Source organism: Vidua macroura, chromosome 25, assembly GCF_024509145.1.
Source record: "Vidua macroura isolate BioBank_ID:100142 chromosome 25, ASM2450914v1, whole genome shotgun sequence".
Classification (NCBI taxonomy): domain Eukaryota; kingdom Metazoa; phylum Chordata; class Aves; order Passeriformes; family Viduidae; genus Vidua; species Vidua macroura.
This window is the reverse complement of record NC_071595.1, coordinates 1839848-1863070: the sequence shown is the minus strand read 5'-3', so window position 1 is coordinate 1863070 and position 23223 is coordinate 1839848. Positions and strand designations below refer to the sequence as shown.

Genomic DNA, 23223 nt, shown 5'->3' with positions numbered 1-23223 from the left:
TCCAGGTGTTCTGTTGGAGGACACTTGGCACAATATCCCAAGAGAATATTCACAATATTTATGATTCAGGACTTTGATTTATTGGGATTTTTTTTAGTGATTATTTTAATTTGAATTTCTCTGGGGTGGAATCATTGACAGGGACAGAACCCACCAACTTTTCCTGCAGCTTCTCCCCAATTTCAGGCGTTTTGTTGGAGGATACTTGGCACATTTTTAAAAATGTGAATTTCTCTGGGGTGGGTGAGTGATGAGGACAGATCCCACTAACTTTTCCCCCTGTTTCCCCCATTCCAGGTGATCTGTTGGAGGATACTTGGCACAATATCCCAAGAGAATATTCACAATATTTATGATTCAGGACTTTGATTTATTGGGGTTTATTTTAATTTGAGTTTCTCTGGGGGGGATCAGTGATGGGGACAGAACCCACCAACTTTTCCTGCAGCTACTCCCCAATTCCAGGTGTTCTGTTGGAGGACACTTGGCACATTTTTAAAAATGTGAATTTCTCTGGGGTGGGTGAGTGATGAGGACAGAACCCACCAACTTTTCGCCCTGTTTTCCCCATTCCAGGTGTTCTGTTGGAGGATACTTGGCACATTTTCTAAAATGTGAATTTCTCTGGGGTGGGATCACTGAAGGGGACAGATCCCACTAACTTTTCCCCCTGTTTCCCCCATTCCAGGTGATCTGTTGGAGGATACTTGGCACAATATCCCAGGAGAATATTCACAATATTTATCATTAGGCCTATCAGGACTTTGATTTATTGGGGTTTACTTTAATGTGAATTTCTCTGGGGTGGAATCACTGACAGGGACAGAACCCACCAACATTTCCTGCTGTTTTTTCCCCATTCCAGGTGTTCTGTTGGAGGACACTTGGCACATTTTTAAAAATGTGAATTTCTCTGGGGTGGGTGAGTGATGAGGACAGATCCCACCAACTTTTCCCCCCGTTTTCCCCATTCCAGGAGTTCTGTTGGAGGATACTTGGCACAATATCCCAAGAGAATATTCACAATATTTATGATTCAGGACTTTGATTTATTTGGGTTTATTTTCATTTGAGTTTCTCTGGGGTGGGATCACTGACAGGGACAGAACCCACCAACTTTTCCTGCAGCTTCTCCCCAATTCCAGGTGTTCTGTTGGAGGACACTTGGCACATTTTTAAAAACGTGAATTTCTCTGGGGATGATCACTGACAGGGACAGATCCCACCAACTTTTCCCCCTGTTTCCCCCATTCCAGGTGATCTGTTGGAGGATACTTGGCACAATATCCCAAGAGAATATTCACAATATTTATGATTCAGGACTTTGATTTATTGGGGTTTGTTTTAATTTGAGTTTCTCTGGGGGGGATCAATGATGGGGACAGAACCCACCAACTTTTCCCACTGTTTTCCCAATTCCAGGTGTTCTGTTGGAGGATACTTGGCACAATATCCCAAGAGAATATTCACAATATTTATCATTAGGCCTGTCAGGATTTCTGATTTATTGTTTTTTTTTTTTTAATGATTATTTTAATTTGAGTTTTCTGGGGTGGGTGAGTGATGGGGACAGAATCCACCAACTTTTCCCCCTGTTTTCCCCAATTCCTGGTGTTCTGTTGGAGGATACTTGGCACAATATCCCAGGAGAATATTCATAATATTTATCATTAGGCCTATCAGGACTTTGATTTATTGGGGTTTACTTTAATGTGAATTTCTCTGGGGTGGAATCACTGACAGGGACAGAACCCACCAACATTTCCTGCTGTTTTTTCCCCATTCCAGGTGTTCTGTTGGAGGACACTTGGCACATTTTCTAAAATGTGAATTTCTCTGGGGTGGAATCACTGACAGGGACAGAACCCACCAACATTTCCTGCTGTTTTTTCCCCATTCCAGGTGTTCTGTTGGAGGACACTTGGCACATTTTCTAAAATGTGAATTTCTCTGGGGTGGGTGAGTGATGAGGACAGATCCCACTAACTTTCCCCCCTGTTTTCCCCATTCCAGGTGTTCTGTTGGAGGACACTTGGCACATTTATGGCGATTCTGAGCGTCAGGGCAGACTTCTGCCAGGCCCAGCACAGCACCCTGCCTGCCAAGTGAGCTCAGGGTGCTCCCCACGCGTGTGTGAGCGCCAGAATTCCCATTTTTTTTTTATTTTTTTTATTTTTTTTTTTTTTGGCCTCCGAGACTCCGGCAGCGCAGCGGGACACGGCTCAGATTTATGGGATATCTCCTGGCCCTTGGCAGCACATTCCTGGCACTGACTCTGCCACAGCTCAAGTGGAAAACCAAGTGGAGACACCACCCTGCCCTCACCTCCGCAGTGCCTCGATGCAGAATTGCCCAGCCTGGCGTGCCGTGGGGATTTTGGGAATCTGAAGGATACAACCCCGCCAGGAATTGAGGATTTGGAAGCATTTCCTTTTTCTAGGAGCAAAATCCCCCGAGGAACAAACCCATCAAAGCAAGCTCTGATCAATCCCAGGCATATTAGTGATATTTTGATGTTTTCTGCTGTGAAAAGTTTCCAAGGTCATTGATTTTTTTTTTTTTTTTTTGGTTTATTTTCCCCCTTTATTTCTCTTCTTTTGGGTATTTTTTTTTTTTCTTTTTTTGGCCCCTCACACATTTTCTTTGCCATTATGAACCGTCCAGCCCCTGTGGAAATTACTTATGAGAATCTGCGTTTCCTGATCACTCACAACCCAACCAATGCAACCCTCAGCAAGTTCATCGAGGTAAGGAGTCCAAAAAAAAATCTCAAATCCCTCAAAATTCCTGGCCAGGAATTTGCTGACCCCTCCTTCCTCCCCTCTCACTGCTGTTACCTGAAATTTAAACTTTTTTTCTCTTTATTTTTCACCCTCAGTGCCCATTACCTGAATTTTAAGGGTTTTTTTCTCTTTATTTTTTTACCCTCAGTGCTGTTACCTGAAATTTCAGGTTTTTTTCTTTTTATTTTTTTACCCTCAGTGCCCATTACCTGAAATTTCAGGTTTTTTTGTCTTTATTTTTCACCCTCAGTGCCCATTACCTGAAATTTCAGGTTTTTTTCTCTTTATTTTTTACCCTCAGTGCTGTTACATGAAATTTCAGGGTTTTTTCTCTTTATTTTTCACCCTCATTGCCCATTACCTGAATTTTAAGGGGTTTTTTCTCTTTATTTTTCACCCTCAGTGCTGTTACCTGAAATTAAAGGGTTTTTTCTCTTTATTTTTCACCCTCAGTGCTGTTACCTGAAATTTCAGGGTTTTTTCTGTTTATTTTTTACCCTCAGTGCTGTTACCTGAAATTTAAATTTTTTTGTCTTTATTTTTTACCCTCAGTGCTGTTACCTGAAATTTCAGGTTTTTTTCTCTTTATTTTTCACCTTCTCCTCAGTATGAGAGCAGAATTCACTGGTGTTTGGGTGTTTTTTGTTTTTTGTTTTTTTGTGAATTCCTGCATTCCTTGGCTTGGATGAGCTGCAGTTTTGGGATACAAACACATCCCCCTTCCCAACAAAGCATCCTAATGGGTTCAAAGAGAAAAATGGGAGATTTTTAGGTTAAAAACACAGGGAATTCCCCCTGTGGGATGGAATTCCCAGAGGAGCTCTGGATCCCTGGGAATGTCCAAGGCCAGCTTGGTGTCCCCAGCCAGAGGAGTGGAACTGGGTGAGCTTTGAGTTCCCATCCCATGATAAAAACATTTTGATTTTGCGCCTCTAAATGTTGTTTTCCATTGAGCAATGCGCCGTGTGTGATAAATAAATCAGCCATTGCTCAGAAAATGAAATAAAAAGCTGAAGTTGAGGTTCAGAGGATGAGTTTTTTAACTCCAGTGTCCACCCCGGAGCTGGCAGGGGTTTCAGGAGCCAGAACTGAGCCATGGAAAGCGGCCTCTGCTGGGTCACACAGCAAAATTCCATTTTCTGGGCCAGCAGCACAGTGGCTTTCACATCTCTGAGCCCTTCTCTCAGGAGGGTTTTTTTTTAATCTGCTGTGTGCAGGGTTTTGTCACTCCAGAGGGATCCTGAGTGTCCCTTCCCATGGACCTGCTCTTTTCCCCTCCCATCCTTCTGTTTTTATTCCCCCCCAATTATTGAGAATTTTCTCCCTTTTTCAGCACTCTCTGCAATGGACATTCCTGCTAATGATGAGGTGCAACTCAGCCCCAAACAGCAGAGGAAATTCTCATTTCTGAGCCTTCAGAGTGAGCTGGAGCAGCTTTTGTTTGATCCTCTGCTGCTTTATGTGGCACCCACTAATTTTAGTGCATTACCAGGAAGCTGGGCTATGGTGGGGTGTGTGTTCTGTTCCTCCCTGCCTCCAAATGTCAACGCTGGCTGAAGCAAACAGCCCCAGGCTTCTATTTAAAGAGGAGGAGAAGCCACATGGAGCATTTAAGCAGCTATTTTAATGCTCTTCTAATTGCAATTTTACTCTTATAATTGCAATTTTACTCTTATAATTGCAATTTATTTCCCCCCCCCCCCCCACCCTCAGAAACGTTTCTCATTTTTTCCTGTCGCTTTTTAAATTTCCTCACAACTTTTTACCCCTTTTGCCCCTTTCCACTTTGGTGCCCTGAAAAATGTTGAGTTTTAGAGCTGATAAGAAGAGATTTCTCACTCAGCAGTGCTCAGGTGTTTTCCTTTCTCTTCAAGGAGCTGAAGAAATATGGGGTGACGACCTTGGTGCGAGTTTGTGATGCCACTTATGATCAAGCTCCAATCGAGAAAGAAGGAATCCAAGTTCTAGTGAGTTGCCTTTAAAACTGGCTAAAAAAAATGTGAATTTTCACCTCTACAAGTTGTGGGGAATCTCTTCAATGCTTGGGGCTGGTCCAGCTTGGCCAAAAAAAAAAAAAAATTTAGCACCAGGTAAAGGTGGGTTTGAGAAACTCACTGGATTTTTGATTTGTTGAGGTATTTTGTTTTGCTTTTTAGTGATTATTTTTGTATGATATTTTGTATACTATTGTATAATATTTAGGTAATATCTGGTGCTCAGCCCTGTGGTTGGAGCCTGGTTTGCTCCCTGTCTTTGGCCACAGCATTTTTTTGGCTTTGCTGTTGTTTTTCTCAGGATGTGGATAAAATTTCCCTCTCCTTGCTGTTACAGAAAGTGCCACTTTTGAGCCTGTGGGTGGCACAAGCAGGAGAGAGCCATGGAATCCTGGAATATTTTGGGTTGGAATCCTTAAAATTCATCCTCACCATGGCCAGGCACACTCCCACTTATCCAGGTTACTCCAACCCCTGGGGCTGCCACAAATTCTCTGGGAAATCCATCCCAACCTCTCCCCAGCCTCAGAGGGAAGAATTCCTCCCAAAATCCCATCCTGAGCCCGGAGTGGAGCTCAGCAGGTGGAATTCCTGCCCTGCTTGCTCACAGCTGTGCAGTGGTGACTGATTCAGGTTTTTTTTTTTTTTAAAAGAGGTGTATGCTCACCCCAAGCTTCCAAAGCCCCACTCTGGACAAGTCCCTGAGTGCTCCCCTGGCAGGGGAAACCCTCCTGGAGCAGTTTTGTGTCAGGAAAAGGAGACACACAGGACTTCCTCAGTCTTCAGCTTCTTGTTTTATTGTTATCTTATCAAAACTTCAGCGCTGGCTGCACCCAGACCCTGCAGGCACAAAATGCCTGACAGCCTCGAGTCACAAGGCCTTTTAAACCTAATCAAAAACTGCCCAGTTAAGGAGTGACACCTGGATTATTTCCCTTTCTAACCCAATAACTGACCCCTCAAGGCCCAATCCTCAAGTGTGGATTCTTCTCCTCAGTTACAAGATACCACCCAAACCCAGGAAGAAGAAGAAAGGATCTCGAGACAACACCCTGTGTTCTCCATCTTGTCCCCATCTAAAAATCCTAAAATCTAAATTTCTCACCCAAGTGACATGCCATACCACTCTCTGTAATCTATTTCACACTTTTGTGGTCTCTGGTTTATTTTGAAGCTTTGGAGGCTTTTCCATGAATGAGGGTCAGTGTTTTCCTGGGGGTCAGAGCACCCCAGGGCACTCAGGGGAATATCCCCCTTGCCCTGGGTTCCAACACTCCCCAATTACAAGATACCACCCAAACTCAAGAAGAAGAGGAAGAAAGAAGAAAGGATCTCGAGACAACACCCTTTGTTCTCCATCTTGTCCCCATCTACAGTATGCTAAAAAACCCAAAATCTAAATTTCTCACCCAAGTGACATGCCATACCACTCTCTGTAATCTATTTTACACTTTTGTGGTCTCTGGTTTACTTTGAAGCTTTGGAGGCTTTTCCATGAATGAGGGTCAGTGTTTTCCTGGGGGTCAGAGCACCCCAGGGCACACAGGGGGATATTCCTCCTGCCCTGGGTTCCAACACTCCCCAGTTACAAGATACCACCCAAACCCAAGAAGAAGGAAGAAGAAAGAATCTCAAGACAACACCCTGTGTTCTCCATCTTGTCCCCATCTACAACATACTAAAAATCCTAAAATCTAAATTTCTCACCCATGTGACATACTAAATACTCTCATCTCTACAATCTATTTTACACTTTTGTGGTCTCTGGTTTATTTGAAGCTGTGGAGGCTTTTCCATGAGTGAGGGTCAGTGTTTTCCTGGGGGTCAGAGCACTGAATATTCCTGGGGAATATCCCCCTTGCCCTGGGTTCCAACACTCCCCAATTACAAGATACCACCCAAACTCAAAAAGAAGAAAGGAACATGAGACAACACCCTGTGTTCTCCATCTTGTCCCCATCTACAACACGCTAAAAATCCTAAAATCTAAATTTCTCACCCATGTGACTAATACTAAACTACTCTCATCTCTACTATTTCACACTTTTGTGGTCTCTGGTTTATTTTGAAGCTTTGGAGGCTTTTCCATGAGTGAGGGTCAGTGTTTTCCTGGGGGTCAGGGCACACAGGGGGATATTCCTCCTGCCCTGGGTTCCAACACTCCCCAATTACAAGATACCACCCAAACTCAAAAAGAAGAAGAAGAAAGGATCTTGAGACAACATCCTGTATCCTCCATCTTATCCCCATCTACAGTATGCTAAAAAACCCAAAATCTAAATTTCTCACCCATGTGACATACTAAATACTCTCATGTCTGCAATCTATTTTACACTTTTGTGGTCTCTGGTTTACTTTGAAGCTGTGGAGGCTTTTCCATGAATGAGGGTCAGTGTTTTCCTGGGGGTCAGAGCACCCCAGGGCACACAGGGGGATATTCCCCCTGCCCTGGGTTCCAACACTCCCCAATTACAAGATACCACCCAAACTCAAGAAGAAGAAAGAAGAAAGAATCTCAAGACAACACCCTGTGTTCTCCATCTTGTCCCCATCTAAAACACGCTAAAAATCCCAAAATGTAAATTTCTCACCCATGTGACTAATACTAAACTACTCTTTACAATTTCTACAATCTATTTTACACTTTTGTGGTCTCTGGTGTATTTTGAAGCTTTGGAGGCTTTTCCATGAGTGAGGGTCAGTGTTTTCCTGGGGGTCAGAGCACTGAATATTCCTGGGGAATATTCCCCTTGCCCTGCAGGTGGAATTCCTGCCCTGCTTGCTCGTGGTGTCTGAGTGATTCAGGGAGGTTTTTTTAAGAGGTGTGTGCTCACCCCGAGCTTCCAGGCAGTGTTTTTCCAGGCAATACTTGGGAATTATTAGAGTGTGCTTGATAAAATCAGTTTATTTTGCTGGAGTGAGTAATAACAGCCCGGTGTTGTGAGGGCAGAAATTGCACCTCAGCCTTCCTGCAGCTCTCCTGCTTTTTGTGGCTCAGCCACGGGAAAACTCCTGCAGTTTTCCTTGAGGAAAAGACAATTTTATCCTGGCAAATCAGTGAAAATTCCACATCCAGGTCAGTCAGGTTTCTTGGCTTCCACAGGAAAAGTCCTGCAGGTTTCCATGAGGAAAAAATAAAAAAAAAATCATTTTCCATGGAGAAAAGAAAATTTATCCAGGCAAATAATTGAAAATTCCACATCCAGGTCAGTCAGGTTTCTTGGCTTCCATAGGAAAACTCCTGCAGTTTTCCATGCAGAAAAAATAAAAAAAAATCATTTTCCATGGAGAAAAGAAAATTTATCCTGGCAAATCATTGAAAATTCCAGCTCCAGGTCAGTCAGGTTTCTTGGCTTCCATAGGAAAACTCCTGCAAGTTTTCCATGCAGAAAAAAAAAATCTTTTTCCATGGAGAAAAGAAAATTTATCCTGGCAAATCAGGGAAAAATTCCACATCCAGGTCAGTCAGGTTTCTTGGCTCCCACAGGAAAACTCCTGCAGTTTTCCATGCAGAAAAAATTAAAAAAAAATCATTTTCCATGGAGAAAAGAAAATTTATCCTGGCAAATCAGTGAAAATTCCAGCTCCAGGTCAGTCAGGTTTCTTGGCTTCCATAGGAAAACTCCTGTAGTTTTCCATGAGGAAAAGAATTTTATCCTGGCAAATCAGTGAAGATTCCACATCCAGGTCAGTCAGGTTTCTTGGCTTCCATAGGAAAACTCCTGCAGTTTTCCATGCAGAAAAAATAAAAAAACCCCATCTTTTTCCATGGAGAAAAGAAATTTTGTCCTGGCATATCAGTGAAAATCCCAGCTCCAGGTCAGTCAGGTTTCTTGGCTTCCACAGGAAAACTCCTGCAGGTTTCCATGAGGAAAAGAAAAATATCCTTGGCATATCAGTGAAAATCCCAGCTCCAGGTCAGTCAGGTTTCTTGGCTTCCACAGGAAAACTCCTGCAATTTTCCATGAGGAAAAGAAATTTTATCCTGTCAAATCAGTGAAAATCCCAGCTCCAGGTCAGTCAGGTTTCTTGGCTCCCACAGAAAAAAAAAGGAAAAGGAAATTTTTCCTGGCATGAGGAGGTTTGGGACACGCTGCCAGGGCTGGCAGGATGGGATCTGTGCTCTGCAATCCCTCTGGGGCTTGGGCAGAATTCCCGGGCCAGAGGGGAGATTCTTCCCAGGGCAGCTCTGGGATGGAATTCCCAAATTCCCACCTGCTCCAGGAGCTGGGCACTGCCCTGCAGCCTGTGCTTCTAAAATAGTGCAGAATAATTCATTATTATTATTATTATTATTATTATTATTATTATTATTATTATTATTATCATTATCATCACCATCATTGTTATTATTATATTAATATATATTAATATATATTAATATATTAGTATATTAATAATAATATCATTATTATTATTGTTATTATTAGTTATTATTATTGTTGTTATTGTTATTATTATTGTTATTACTGTTATAATTATTGCAGTTATTATGATTAATACAATATATTATAGTTATATATAATATAATTATATATTATACATTATATATCATACATATTATATATAATATATAATATATAATATATAATATATTATATATTATATATTATATAGAGTATATTATATATTATGTATTGTATATTGTATATTGTATATTTATATATTATACAATTATAATATATTATAATTATATATTATATAATAATACATTATGCATATTCTCTAATTTTATATATATTATATAATATTATATATAATATATATTATAAGAATATATTATATGTATTATGTAATGTATAATATAATATGTTATATATTATATAAAATTTAATATACATAAATATTATATATAACATATAATATATAATATATAACATGTAATATATAATATATAATATATAATATATAACATATAATATATAATATGTAACATATAATATTTAATATATAATATATAATATATAACATATAATATATAACATATAATATATAATATATAACATATAATATATAATATGTAACATATAATATATAATATATAATATATAATATATAACATATAACATATAATATATAACATATAATATATAATATATAATATATAATATGTAATATATAATATATAATATATAATATGTAATATAGGATAGATAATATAAAATTCAATATACAATATTATATATGATATAACATATAATACAATCTATTATAATTATATAAAATATAATATTATTATATATTATTACATGCATTATTTTTTATAGTACTATATAATTATAATTTATCGTTATTAATGAAAAATATGAATGAATTTTTGCTTCCCAGGAAGCTTTAAACACCTCACTTTTGATCCGAAAGCTCCTCTTTGAGGATCTTTGCTCGGGGCAAGAACAAAAACCCCAAAAGCGGGAATGAGGTTCCCGCAGCTGAGGCCTGGTGTGGAGCCGGCGTGTGAGCGGCATCTCCTGCGAGAGGAGCTCCCAGCCTGGAGGGACAGAGCCCGCGCCTCCTCCCGGCCCGGGCGCGCTGGGGCTCTTTTCGGGATTTTTTGGGGTTTTTTGGGGGTTTTTGGGGTTTTTATGGGGTTTTTTTTGGGTGTTTTTTTATTTTTTGGGTGTTTTTTTTTTGGTTTTTTTTTGGGTTTTTTTTTGTTTTTTTGGGTGGTTTTTTTTGGTTTTTTTTGGGGTTTTTTATTTTTTGGGGTTTTTTTGGGTTTTTTTTGGTGATTTTTCTTTGTTTTTTTTTGGATTTTTTTGGGGTTTTTTTTTGGTGTTTTAGGTTTTTTTTTTTTTTGGGGGTTTTTTGGGTTTTTTGGGGTTTTTTTTTGGTTTTTTTTTGGTTTTTTTTATTTTTTGGGGGTTTTTTGGGGGGTTTTTTGGGTTTTTTTTGGGTTTTTTTGAGGGGTTTTATGTTTTTTTTGGTTTTTTTTTGGTGTGTTTTTTTTTTTTTTTTTTTTTTTTTTTGTTTTTTTGGTTTTTTTTTTGTTTTTGGGTTTTTTTGGGGTTTTTTTTGGGTTTTTTTTTTGTTTTTTTTGGTTTTTTTTGGGGTTTTTTTTTGGTGTTTTTTTTTTTTTTTTTTTTTTTTTTTGGGGTTTTTTTGGGGTATTTTTTGTATTTTTTTTTTTCTTTTTTGTTTTTTCCAGGCCGCTCTGAACTGGGCTTGACTTACCCCCAGCTGAGAAAACAACACCTCGCTATTTCAAGCTAATATTTGCCTTTAAAAAAAAAAACCACAAAACCATTCAACATTAAAAAAAAAACCCATCCTGGGGGAGAGGAGTGCCTCTTTTAGCACTATTTAATGGCTATTTTAGCACTGCTCAGGTCAAAATCCTGCTTTTTCTCACAGGAGTTTTGGGCACTTTTTGGGCAGCTTTGTTCATCTTCAGTATTTTTATTTTATTTTTTTTGAGGATTTTTGGCTTCCAGGGTTGCTCTGTTCACCTTTAGGATCTGAGGGATATTTCCTTTGTTGTCCTTTCCTCACTCCTTGATTTCTTGGATCTGAATTTATTTATTTTTTTTAACCCAAGAGCCAGGATAGCACAGGCAGGTGGGAATATCTTGCTTGGAATTCCTTGGAATTCCAGGATGGATGTGGAAGCTGTGGGCTCACCCTGTATAGATCCAGCTCTTAAATCCACTATTTTTAGGGGTATAATCCCAAATAAAATAATTTCTGTATTTTCAGGGGTTTAATCTCACATAAAATAATTTCTGTATTTTTAGGCTTTTAATCCCACATAAAATCATTTCTGTATTTTTAGGTTTTTAATCCCACATAAAACCATTCCAGTGTTTTTAGGTTTTTAATCCCACATAAAATCATTCCAGTATTTTCAGGGGTTTAATCCCACATAAAATAATTCCAGTGTTTTTAGGGATTTAATCCCACATAAAATAATTCCAGTGTTTTTAGGGATTTAATCCCACATAAAATAATTCCAGTGTTTTTAGGGATTTAATCCCACATAAAATAATTCCAGTGTTTTTAGGGATTTAATCCCACATAAAACCACTTCAGTATTTTTAGGGGTATAATCCCAAATAAAATAATTCCAGTATTTTCAGGGGTTGAATCCCACATAAAATAATTTCTGTATTTTTAGGGGTTTAATCCCACATAAAATAATTTCTGTATTTTTAGGGGTTGAATCCCACATAAAATCATTTCTGTATTTTTAGGGGTTTAATCCCACATAAAATAATTCCAGTATTTTTAGGTTTTTAATCCCACATAAAATCACTTCAGTATTTTTAGGGGTTTAATCCCACATAAAATAATTCCAGTATTTTTAGGCTTTTAATCCCACATAAAATCATTTCTGTATTTTTAGGTTTTTAATCCCACATAAAATAATTTCTTTATTTTCAGGGGTTTAATCCCACATAAAATAATTTCTGTATTTTCAGGGGTTTAATCCCACATAAAATCATTCCTGTATTTTTAGGTTTTTAATCCCACATAAAATAATTCCAGTGTTTTTAGGTTTTTAATCCCACATAAAATCATTTCTGTATTTTTAGGTTTTTAATCCCACATAAAATAATTTCAGTGTTTTTAGGGGTTTAATCCCACATAAAATCATTTCAGTATTTTTAGGTTTTTAATCCCACATAAAATAATTTCCGTATTTTCAGGGGTTTAATCCCACATAAAATAATATCTGTATTTTTAGGTTTTTAATCCCACATAAAACCATTTACATCCTTTCTCCAGCACTCCCCACACTCAAGAAAATAAAGCAAGAAAATAAAGTGTGGGATGTTGTGCTTGGGCCTGCAAGGAAAGATGGGAAGCACAAATTCCAAGGAAGTTGTGTGAGGAAAAATGGGATTATTGATCTTAAATAGAAAAAAAAAAGTGACTTTTTGCCATTATTTGAGCATTTTCTGCTCATAAAAGTGTTTTTTTTTTAATTGAAAACATCCAGAAAAAAAACCCAAAATTATGTTTATTATGCTTTTATTTCATTTAAAAATGTAATTTATTTAATTGAATTTAATTTATTGAATTTAAAAAGATTTAAAAGTATTTAAAATATTAAAATATTAAAGATTAAAATATTAAATATAAATGTTAAAAATATTAAATATAAATATTATTTAATTATTATACTAATTAAATATTAAAATATAAATGTTAAAAATATTAAATATAAATATTATTTAATTGTTACATTAATTAAATATTAAATTAAATATTGAAATAGTAAATATTATTATTTAATTGTTATAGTAATTAAATATTAAATTAAATATTAAATTATTAAATATAAATATTGAAATAGTAAATATGAATATTATCTAATTGTTATAGTAATTAAATATTAAATATTAAAATATAAATATTGAAATAGTAAATATGAATATTATTTAATTGTTATAGTAATTAAATATTAAGTTAAATATTAAAATATTAAATATAAATATTAAAAATAGTAAATATAAATACTATTTAATTGTTATAGTAATTAAATATTAAATTAAATATTAAATATAAATATTAAAATAGTAAATATAAATATTAAAATAGTAAATATAAATATTATTTAATTGTTATATTAATTAAATATTAAATTAAATATAAATATTAAAATAGTAAATATAAATATTATTTGTTATAGTAATTAAATATTAAATTAAATATTAAAATATTAAATATAAATACTAAAATATTACATATCAATATTATTTAATTGTTATAGTAATTAAATATTAAATTAAATATTAAAATATTAACTATATATATTAAAGCTATTGAAATTTTATTTAATTTCAAACCCCAGGGTTTGTGGTGTTTGAAATTTTATTTAATTTCAAACCCCAGGGTTTGTGGTGTTTGAAACTTTATTTAATTTCAAACCCCAGGGTTTGTGGTGTTTGAAATTTTATTTAATTTCAAACCCCAGGATTTGGTGTTTCATGGAATTTTGGGTTTCCCGTGCAGGACTGGCCCTTTGATGACGGAGCGCCACCCCCGAGTCAGGTGGTGGAGGACTGGCTGAACCTGCTGAAAAGCAAATTCCGGGAGGAGCCGGGCTGCTGCGTGGCCGTTCACTGCGTGGCGGGGCTGGGCAGGTGGGTCTGATCACCTAATCACCAGTTAATCACTTTAATTGCAGTGCTGCTGATGAGGAGAAAGGGAAGGGTAATTGTTCACTTTGTTTAGCCTTGCGTTGTATTGAATCATTTGTTGTTCAATGATATTGTTTATGTGCTAAATATGTGATTCTGTAGTTTAAATAAATATATAATATAATGTAATATAATATAATGTAATATAATATAATATAATATAATATAATATAATATAATATAATATAATATAATATAATATAATATAATATAATATAATATAATATAATATAATGTAATGTAATAAATATAATATAATATAATATAATATAATATAATATAATATAATATAATATAATGTAATGTAATAAATATAATATAATATAATATAATATAATATAATATAATATATAATGTAATGTAATATAATATAATATAATATAATATAATATAATATAATATAATATAATATAATATGTGATATAATGTGATATAATGTGATATAATGTGATATAATGTGATATAATATAATATAATATAATATAATGTAACATAATTTAATGTAATGTAATATAATGTAGTATAATATAGTATAATATAGTATAATATAGTATAATATAGTATATACTATAATATATGATATATAATACAATATATAATATATAATAACATATATAGTATAATATATGTTATAATACATGTTATAATATATAATATTGTATTATATATAATACATATAATATAATATAATATAATATAATATAATATAATATAATATAATATAATATAATATAATATAATATAATATAATATAATATAATATAATATATATTATTATATATGTTGTAATATGTGTTATGATATATAATATTGTATAATATAATATAAATAATATTTATAATATAATATAAGATATAATTTAATTTATTATTTAATTTAATTTAACTTAATATTTTATTTAATTCTATTTATTATTTTATTTTATTTATTATTTTATTTATTTTATTTTATTTCATTTATTATTTAATTTAATTTATTATTTAATTTAATTTATTATTTAATTTATTATTTAATTTAATTTTATTTATTATTTTATTTCATTTATTATTTAATTTGATTTAATTTATGATTTTATTTATTGTTTAATTTTATTTCATTTCTTATTTTATTTTATTTCATTTCATTCTTGCTGAGGATCTCCCTTAAACATTGATTTTTATTTTTCCCTGCAGGGCTCCCGTTCTGGTCGCGCTTGCTCTCATTGAATGTGGGATGAAGTACGAGGATGCAGTTCAGTTCATAAGGCAGTAAGTGAAAATTCACTTTTTTTTTAGTTTTTCCCCCCAGGAATTTTTCATTCCGTGGTTTTTGAGCTGTTAAGGAAGAGATTTGGGGTTTTTTTTAGGAGTTTTAGCTTAAAATAAATAATATCTCGTTAAAATCTGGGTTTAAATGTGAAGAAAAAGCTCAAATATTTTGAATTTTGTGAGGGAAAAATCTGTAGGATGGGAGTATAAAAATTGCCGTTAATTAATGAGGATTAACAGGTGATCTCTCTTTAAAATCTGGGTTTAAATGTGAAGAAAAGGCTCAAAAAATTTGATTTTTGTGAGGTAAAAATGTCAAGGATGAGACTTTAAAAATTGATTCTGATTAATGAGGATTAACAGGTGATCTCTCTTTAAAATGTGGTTTTAAATATGAAGAAAAAGCTCAAATATTTTGAATTTTGTGAGGTAAAATTATCAAGGATGGGAGTACGAAAATTGCTATTAATTAATGAGGATTAACAGGTGATCTCTCTTTAAAATCTGGGTTTAAATGTGAAGAAAAAGCTCAAGTATTTTGAATTTTGTGAGGTAAAAATGTCAAGGATGAGAGTTTAAAATTGATTCTAATTAATGAGGATTAACAGGTGATCTCTCTTTAAAATCTGGGTTTAAATATGAAGAAAAAGCTCAAAAAATGTGATTTTTGTGAGGTAAAAAGGTCTAGGCCAAGACTATAAAAATTGCTGTGCATTAATAAGGATTAACAGGTGATATCTCTCTTTAAAATGTGATTTTAAATGTGAAGAAAAATCTCAAATATTTTGAATTTTGTGAGGTAAAATTATCAAGGATGTGACTACAAAAATTGCTATTAATTAATGAGGATTAACAGGTGATTTCCATCTTTAAAATCTGGGTTTAAATGTGAAGAAAAAGCTCAAATATTTTGAATTTTGTGAGGTAAAAATGTCAAGGATGAGACTTTAAAAATTGATTTTAATTAAAGAGGATTGGCAGGTGATTTCCATCTTTAAAATCTGGGTTTAAATGTGAAGAAAAAACTCAAAAATTTTGAATTTTGTGAGGTAAAAGTGTAAAGAATGGGACTATAAAAATTGCTATTAATTAATGAGGATTAACAGGCGATCTCTCTTAAAATCTGCCATTAAATGTGAAGAAAAAGCTCAAATATTCTGATTTTTGTGAGGTAAAAGCATCCGGGCCGGGGGCTATAAAAATTCCTTTTAATTACTACAAACCAAACGTGAAAATCCTGCTGAGGCTGGAGGAGCTCCGCACTTCCCAGGGGAATTTTGGGGATAATTCCCTGCTCAGGAATTACCCAGGGCAGGAGAAATTCAGCTCAGCAGGTGAGATTTGTGTGCAGGGAAGCAATTCCAGCTTTTGGACTTATTTGAAATTATTTTTTAATTTTAATTTTTTTTTTCTTTTGTGGGCCCCTCTTATCTCTTTGTGTCTTTTAAGATAAGCAGCACTTGGGATTTTTGGAAATAAAAATTTTCCCACTCCACAACAACAACAACAGCTGGAATTTGATCCGAATATTCCCCTGAAATATTTTATAAATAAAATAAATTTGTGTTTCCCCCTGGGTTTATCCTTCTGAGGTGGGAGGCACACAAATTCCCGCCAAAATTCTGCTTTTTTAGCCCTAAAAAACTCCCTAAAATGAATTAAAATTAAAACTAAAAAGCGATTAATCTGCCTAAATGAGCAAAATGATGTTTTTTCTCATTGATATCCACTTTCCTTGTGTTTATTTTTGTTTTTTTTTTTAGGAAAAGGAGGGGAGCTTTCAATTCCAAACAGCTGCTTTACCTGGAGAAATACCGGCCCAAGATGAGATTACGCTTCAAAGATGCCAACGGTCACTGCTGTGTTCAATAAATAAACCCCAAAAAAAAAACCCCCAAAAATTGGATTTCAAAAGGAAGGCAGAAGTGAGCGAGGGGGGATCTTCTCTGGACTCTTGGCACCTGGAAATGTGAATCTGGAATCAAAAAAAAAAAAAAAAAAGATTAAAAAATTAAATTAGTGGTGGAGTCAGCGCTCCTCAAACTCTGTCCTTAACAAAAAAAAAAAAAATTTAAAAAAAAGGGTGATGATTGAGGAAAAAAAAAACAAATTAGAAAAATATATAATAATAATAATAATAATAATAATAAAAAAAGCCAATTAAGAGAAACATTTCAGTGAAGGATTGTTTTCTCCTTAAGCTGCAGCCTGCAAGGAGAAAAGCAGGGTTCTGAACCTTCTGTATTTTTAACTTTTTAAGACAAGAAATAAAGTCAACTTTATGTCTAAAGCAGCAGAGCATTGCCTTGTGCAGAAAGGTGAGAAAAACCAGGAATGTGAATTCCTGAGATGCCAATTCCTTTTTAAACTCTTTGAAAAAAAAGGAGATTTTATTTTTTTTTTTTTTTTTTAATTTGTTTTTTAACCAGGGACACTGGAGGAGCTGCCTGGGGACAGCCTGAGAGCCTTAAACCCCTTTTTGGGCACATCCCAGAGTTTTTGGGGATGTTTTCCATGGAATTCTGACTCCTGGGGGGCTTGAACAAGACCCTCACTGCCTAAACCCTGCGGTGAATCTGTTTTTGGGAGCGTTTGTGTGATTCTCTGTGTGATCAATCAATTTTTTGGGTAAAAATCAATCTGATTTTTACCCAAAGAATTCGGCTGAAATGTGAATTTTAGCCAGAAATCCCATCCTGGCACCCAAGACTGATGTTCCAAAGTGTCCTGGGTGATTCAGACAAGGATTTCAAATTAATTTCTCTGTCAGAAAGATGGAAAAGGCTTTTTTTATTTTAATTTTTTTTAATTTTTTTTTTGCTGCTGTCCACATTCCCAGCCTTGCTGAGGCAGGAAATTGGGATTTTGAGGGAGGGCCTCACTTGCTGTGAGGGGGAATTTTCTCTGATTGCCTTCTTCTGTTTTTATTGGGGTTTTTTAGGAGGGAGAATCCCAAATTCCACCCCAAAATGTCAGCACCTTTCATCAGCAAACCCTAAAAATTTGGATTTTTTGGGGCTGCAGGGGAACAAATGAAGGATTTTAGGAGCAATTTTGGCCAGGCTGCTCCTCCCAGCCCCATTTTTGATTTTGGCTGCCCCAGGGGTTACCTTGAGCACCTTTTCTTGGATATTTTCCCATAATATCCAGATTTTTTTCCACAATCCCCAATTTTGGAAAGGTTTGGATCCATTTGCTGAGGCAGGAAATTGGGATTTTGAGGGAGGGCCTCACTTGGTGTGAGGGGGAATTTTCTCTGATTGCCTTCTTCTTTTTTTATTGGGGTTTTTGGGAGGGAGAATCCCAAATTCCACCCCAAAATCTCAGCACCCTTCATCAGCAAACCCTAAAAATTCGGATTTTTTGGGGCTGCCAGGGAACAAATGAAGGGATTTTAGAAGCAATTTTGACCAGGCTGCTCCTCCCAGCCCCATTTTTGATTTTGGCTGCCCCAGGGGTTACTTGAGCACCTTTTCTTGGATATTCTCCCATAATATCCACATTTTTTTCCACAATCCCGAATTTCGGAAAGGTTTGGATCCATTTGCTGAGGCAGGAAATTGGGATTTTGAGGGAGGGCCTCACTTGCTGTGAGGGGGAATTTTCTCTGATTGCCTTCTTCTGTTTTTATTGGGGTTTTTGGGAGGGAGAATCCCAAATTCCACCCCACAATCCCGGCACCTTTCATCAGCAAACCCTAAAAATTTGGATTTTTTGGGGCTGCAGGGGAACAAATGAAGGGATTTTAGGAGCAATTTTGGCCAGGCTGCTCCTCCCAGCCCCATTTTTGATTTTGGCTGCCCCAGGGATGATCTTGCACCTTCTCCTGGGTAATCTCCCATAATATCCATATTTTTTTTCCTGTAATATCCATATTTTTTTTTCTCTAATATCCATATTTTTCCCATAACACCCAGCCTTGGGAGGGTTTGGATCCAGGTTTAGGGCCCTGTTCCCTCAGGATATTTGGAAATTTTGGTTGTTGGGCTGTGCCTGCAGCTGAGGCCTCTCCCCATCCCTTCCCAGCATTTCTCCCTTTCCCAAACTCCATTCCAAGGCTGGGAATGGATTTTAGGAATTCCAACCCTTGGCAGAGATTTTATAAATGCAACCAGAAAATGTCAGTGCTTGTCACAGCCCCTCAGGTGAGCTCCCCAAACCCTCCCAGGTGTGCTGAATTCCCTCCTCCCTGTGGAATATTCCGAGTTTTTCCATGGATCAAGGAGACCTGGAAGTGTTTTCTGGGGTGGGGAAGCGGGAGGGAAATGGTGCTGAAATCACAATTCTGCCTTTTGCCTTCCCCTCCCACCCGTTTTTATTATAAATAATTATAATAAAAATTATATAATTACATAATAATAATTATTATAAAAAATTATAATAAAAACCCCGTTTTTATTAGTGAATAAAAACGGACCTTTCTGCGAAGAAAAATGGAATTTTTTTAGCCAAAGGAATCCTGCTTTTCGATTTGGTAAATTCTGGAAGTCGGGTTCGAGGCGGAGGGGGCTGAACCTGGATGAAAAACCCCAACTCCTCCTTGAGGGACAACAAACCGAATTTTAAGTGCTCCCATTGTATAACTCCCCATTCTCCCCTCTACTCCCCTCATCCCCCCGTTGGTTTTTAATGTCCTAATTATCATATCCAGCCTTAATTAGAGGGGGGAAATGCAGATTGTGCCGGTGTCGCTGTGCCACAGGCGCAGCTCCTGCCTCAGCACTTGAACGTGGTGCAATAAAGTTCTTGCAGTAAAATCTCTTTTTCCTCCGCCTCTTGATGCATTTATTGCAGCTCATTCGTGGTTTAAAAAACCCACAAAAATCACCTTTAATTGGGTTTAATTATCTCTAAGAGTTTGTGCTCCGTGGTTTGGAATTGCTGCTGGGCAGAGCTGATTTTAACAGGCAAAAAGGAACAATTCTTTTATTTTATCTCTTAAAAAAAACCCACCAAAAACAAACAAACAAAAACCACCCCAAAAACCAAACCAAAATCAAACAAACAAAAAAAAAGAGGTGGAAATTTACCTTGAAACAGCCCAAACAACAGCTCTGACCTTGCCCAAGAGCTCTTGCCAAAACTTTTCTGGACAAGGCTTGACCCGGCAGCACCTGAATGGGGGAATTGTTTTGGGGTGAAAATGGGAATTTTGGGGTCCTGATTACCAATATTTCCTCTTTTCTTACCACTGCAATGCTGTTGATCTCTTTCATTCATTCAGATGATTTCAGGTGGTTTTTTTTTCCCCCTGGATTTGTTCACAGAAGTTGAATTTATTTAAATTAATTTCAGGTGGTTTTTTTTTTTTGTTTTGTTTTCACTGATAATGATCAGCTTGGCTCTGCTGCCATCAGACAAATCTCCTCCTTGCAAATGGGTTTTGCATTTCCAACATTTATCAGATTTTTCCCACTCCCAGAACAAATTTTTAATCCCTGTTGGCTGTGAGAGAATAAAACCCCAGGGAGGGGAGACTGGAAGTTCCAACTCCTCTTTTTTTTAGGTTTTTTTTTGTTTCTTTTTAACACCAAACTCTTGTTTGTTTCTCCAAATGTCTGGGTTTTTTTTTTGTTTTTTTTTTTTTTTTATTACCACACCTAAAAGTGAAATGTCCTGCTAATTAAAGGCTGTTTAGGAGAAAAATTAGCAACCCCTTAATTGGAGCTGAGATATTCCTGCTTGATAGGAGTCACTTTTTTCCCTCTGGATCATTTTTTTTCCCACCAAAATCTCTGGTGCTGGGATTTAATTGCTATTACTTATTTTATTTCGATTTAATTTATATTTTATCATCAATTATTTCATGTATATTTCACATTTTATTGCATTTATATCCCTTCAAATGCTGGTTTTGGGGCGATTAAGGACGATGAGCGCAGTGGGAGCTGCAGGAATCACTTCAGAGAATTCCAGGCTGGAATTGGAGGGGAAACTTCAGGATCAGCTCATTCCAGAGGCTCCGACCCCAGCCCAGCCCCACCATCCTGCCAGGATGCTTTAAAAGAAAAGATAATAAATCATTTCATCTCATTTGCCAGCTCTGGGGGGAATTACTCCCTGATTTGGGGTAAATTACTCCGTGATTTGGGGTGAATTACTCTGTGATTTGGGGTAAAATTAGTCCATTATTTGGGGTAAATTATTCAGTGATTTGGGGCAAAATTAGTCCATTATTTGGGGTAAATTACTCTGTTATTTGGGGTAAAATTATTCAGTGATTTGGGGTAAATTACTCTGTTATTTGGGGTAAAATTATTCAGTGATTTGGGGTAAAATTACTCCATTATTTGGAGTAAAATTATTCAGTGATTTGGGGTAAAAATACTCTGTGATTTGGGGTAAATTACTCTGTTATTTGGGGTGAATTACTCCGTGATTTGGGGTAAAATTATTCAGTGATTTGAGGTAAGATTCCTCAGTGATTTGGGGTAAATTACTCTGTTATTTGGGGAAAAAATACTCCATTATTTGGGGTAAAATTACTCTGTGATTTGGGGTAAAATTACTCTGTGATTTGGGGTAAAATTTCTCAGTGATTTGGGGTAAATTACTCCATGATTTGGGGTAAATTACTCTGTCAATTGGGGTAAAATTATTCAGTGATTTGGGGTAAAATTAGTCCATTATTTGGGGTAAAATTATTCAGTGATTTGGGGTAAAATTAGTCCATTATTTGGGGTAAATTATTCAGTGATTTGGGATAAAATTAGTCCATTATTTGGGGTAAATTATTCAGTGATTTGGGATAAAATTAGTCCATTATTTGGGGTAAATTCCTCCGTCCTTTGGGGTAAATGCCTTGATGATTTGGGGTATAATTAATAAAATTAATTACTCCGTGATTTCCACGGGTTTGCTGTCCTGGATTGGGTGGATTTGGGGGGGTCAAGGTGGAAATCCCAGAAATTCCTGCCTGGAAACGATGAATTCCTCCAGAAATCCCAAAGGATGGAACAGGTAATTCTTCCTTTCGCCTCTCCAGGGCTGATTTAAATTAAAATATTCCCACAAAACCCACATTTTTTTGGGGGGGGCGATGGAGTGAAACCTTAGACCCTTCCCTTCTTTTAGCTGACCCGAAATCCTAAAGAAATGTGGAAAAAAAAAATATGAAATTTTCACTTTTTCACCCCTCAAATTCCATCTGGATCCTGCTGTCCTGGGGAACATCAGCAGGAGAAGCGGGAATCTCAGCGACTTTGGGAATTCTCCGTTTCCTTTCCCAGATTCCTCCTGCTGTGTTTGGTACCAGGTAATTTTTGGATTTTTGGGGTGATCAGCCAGGATTTTGTGTCTTGGGGCAGCTCTGGGGGAATGTGGAGGCTGCCAAGGGAGATTCTCTATTTTTTCTCTATTTTTTTCTCTATTTTTTCTGTTTTTTTCTGTTTTTTTTCTGGTTTTTTTTCTGCATTTTTTCTGTTTTTTTCCCGTTTTTTTTTTTTTTTTTTTTTTTTTTGTTTGTTTGTTTTTTTTGGTTTTTTTTGGTTTTTTTTTGTTTTTTTTTTTTTTGTTTTTTTTTTGGGTTTTTTTTTTTTTTTAATTTAAAATAAAGAATTAAAATAAAGAAAAAATGGATCAGCAATGCGAGGAATCTCCATTCCAGGGAGATCCAGCAGAAAAAAAAATAAAGAAAAAAAAAATTAAAATAAAGAATTAAAATAAATAAAAAAATTTTAAAAAATGGATGAGCAATGCGAGGAATCTCCATTCCAGGGAGATCCAGCAAATGGATCCTGCAGAAAAATAAATAAAGAAAAAAAATTTTAAATAAAGAATTAAAATAAAGACAAAATAAAGAAAAAATGGATGAGCAATGCGAGGAATCTCCACTCCAGGGAGATCCAGCAAATGGATCCTGCAGAAAAATAAATAAAGAAAAAAATATTTAAAATAAAGAATTAAAATAAAGAAAAAATTTAAAAAAAATGGATCAGCAATGCGAGGAATCTCCATTCCAGGGAGATCCAGCAAATGGATCCTGCAGAAAAATAAATAAATAAATAAATATTTAAAATAAAGAATTAAAATAAAGAAAAAATGGATCAGCAATGCGAGG

The 23223-nt window shown here is 35.4% G+C and overlaps 1 protein-coding gene across 3 annotated transcripts; it reads left to right on the top strand.

Annotated features, from left to right (window-relative positions):
- Positions 1-2015: 2015 nt before the first annotated feature.
- PTP4A2 (protein tyrosine phosphatase 4A2) lies at positions 2016-19515 on the top strand. 3 transcript variants are annotated; one of them, XM_053999076.1, is made up of 7 exons: positions 2022-2133; positions 2197-2541; positions 2665-2747; positions 4658-4750; positions 13730-13860; positions 15090-15164; positions 16928-19515. In XM_053999076.1, the coding sequence occupies exons 2-7, from the start codon at positions 2514-2516 to the stop codon at positions 17034-17036; spliced, it is 519 nt and encodes a 172-aa protein (XP_053855051.1). In that variant the 5' UTR covers positions 2022-2133; positions 2197-2513; the 3' UTR covers positions 17037-19515. The 3 variants fall into 3 exon arrangements, with proteins under 3 accessions (XP_053855050.1, XP_053855052.1, XP_053855051.1); XM_053999075.1 differs by having other exon boundaries at positions 2016-2541; XM_053999077.1 differs by having other exon boundaries at positions 2016-2747.
- The last annotated feature ends 3708 nt before the right edge of the window (positions 19516-23223 follow it).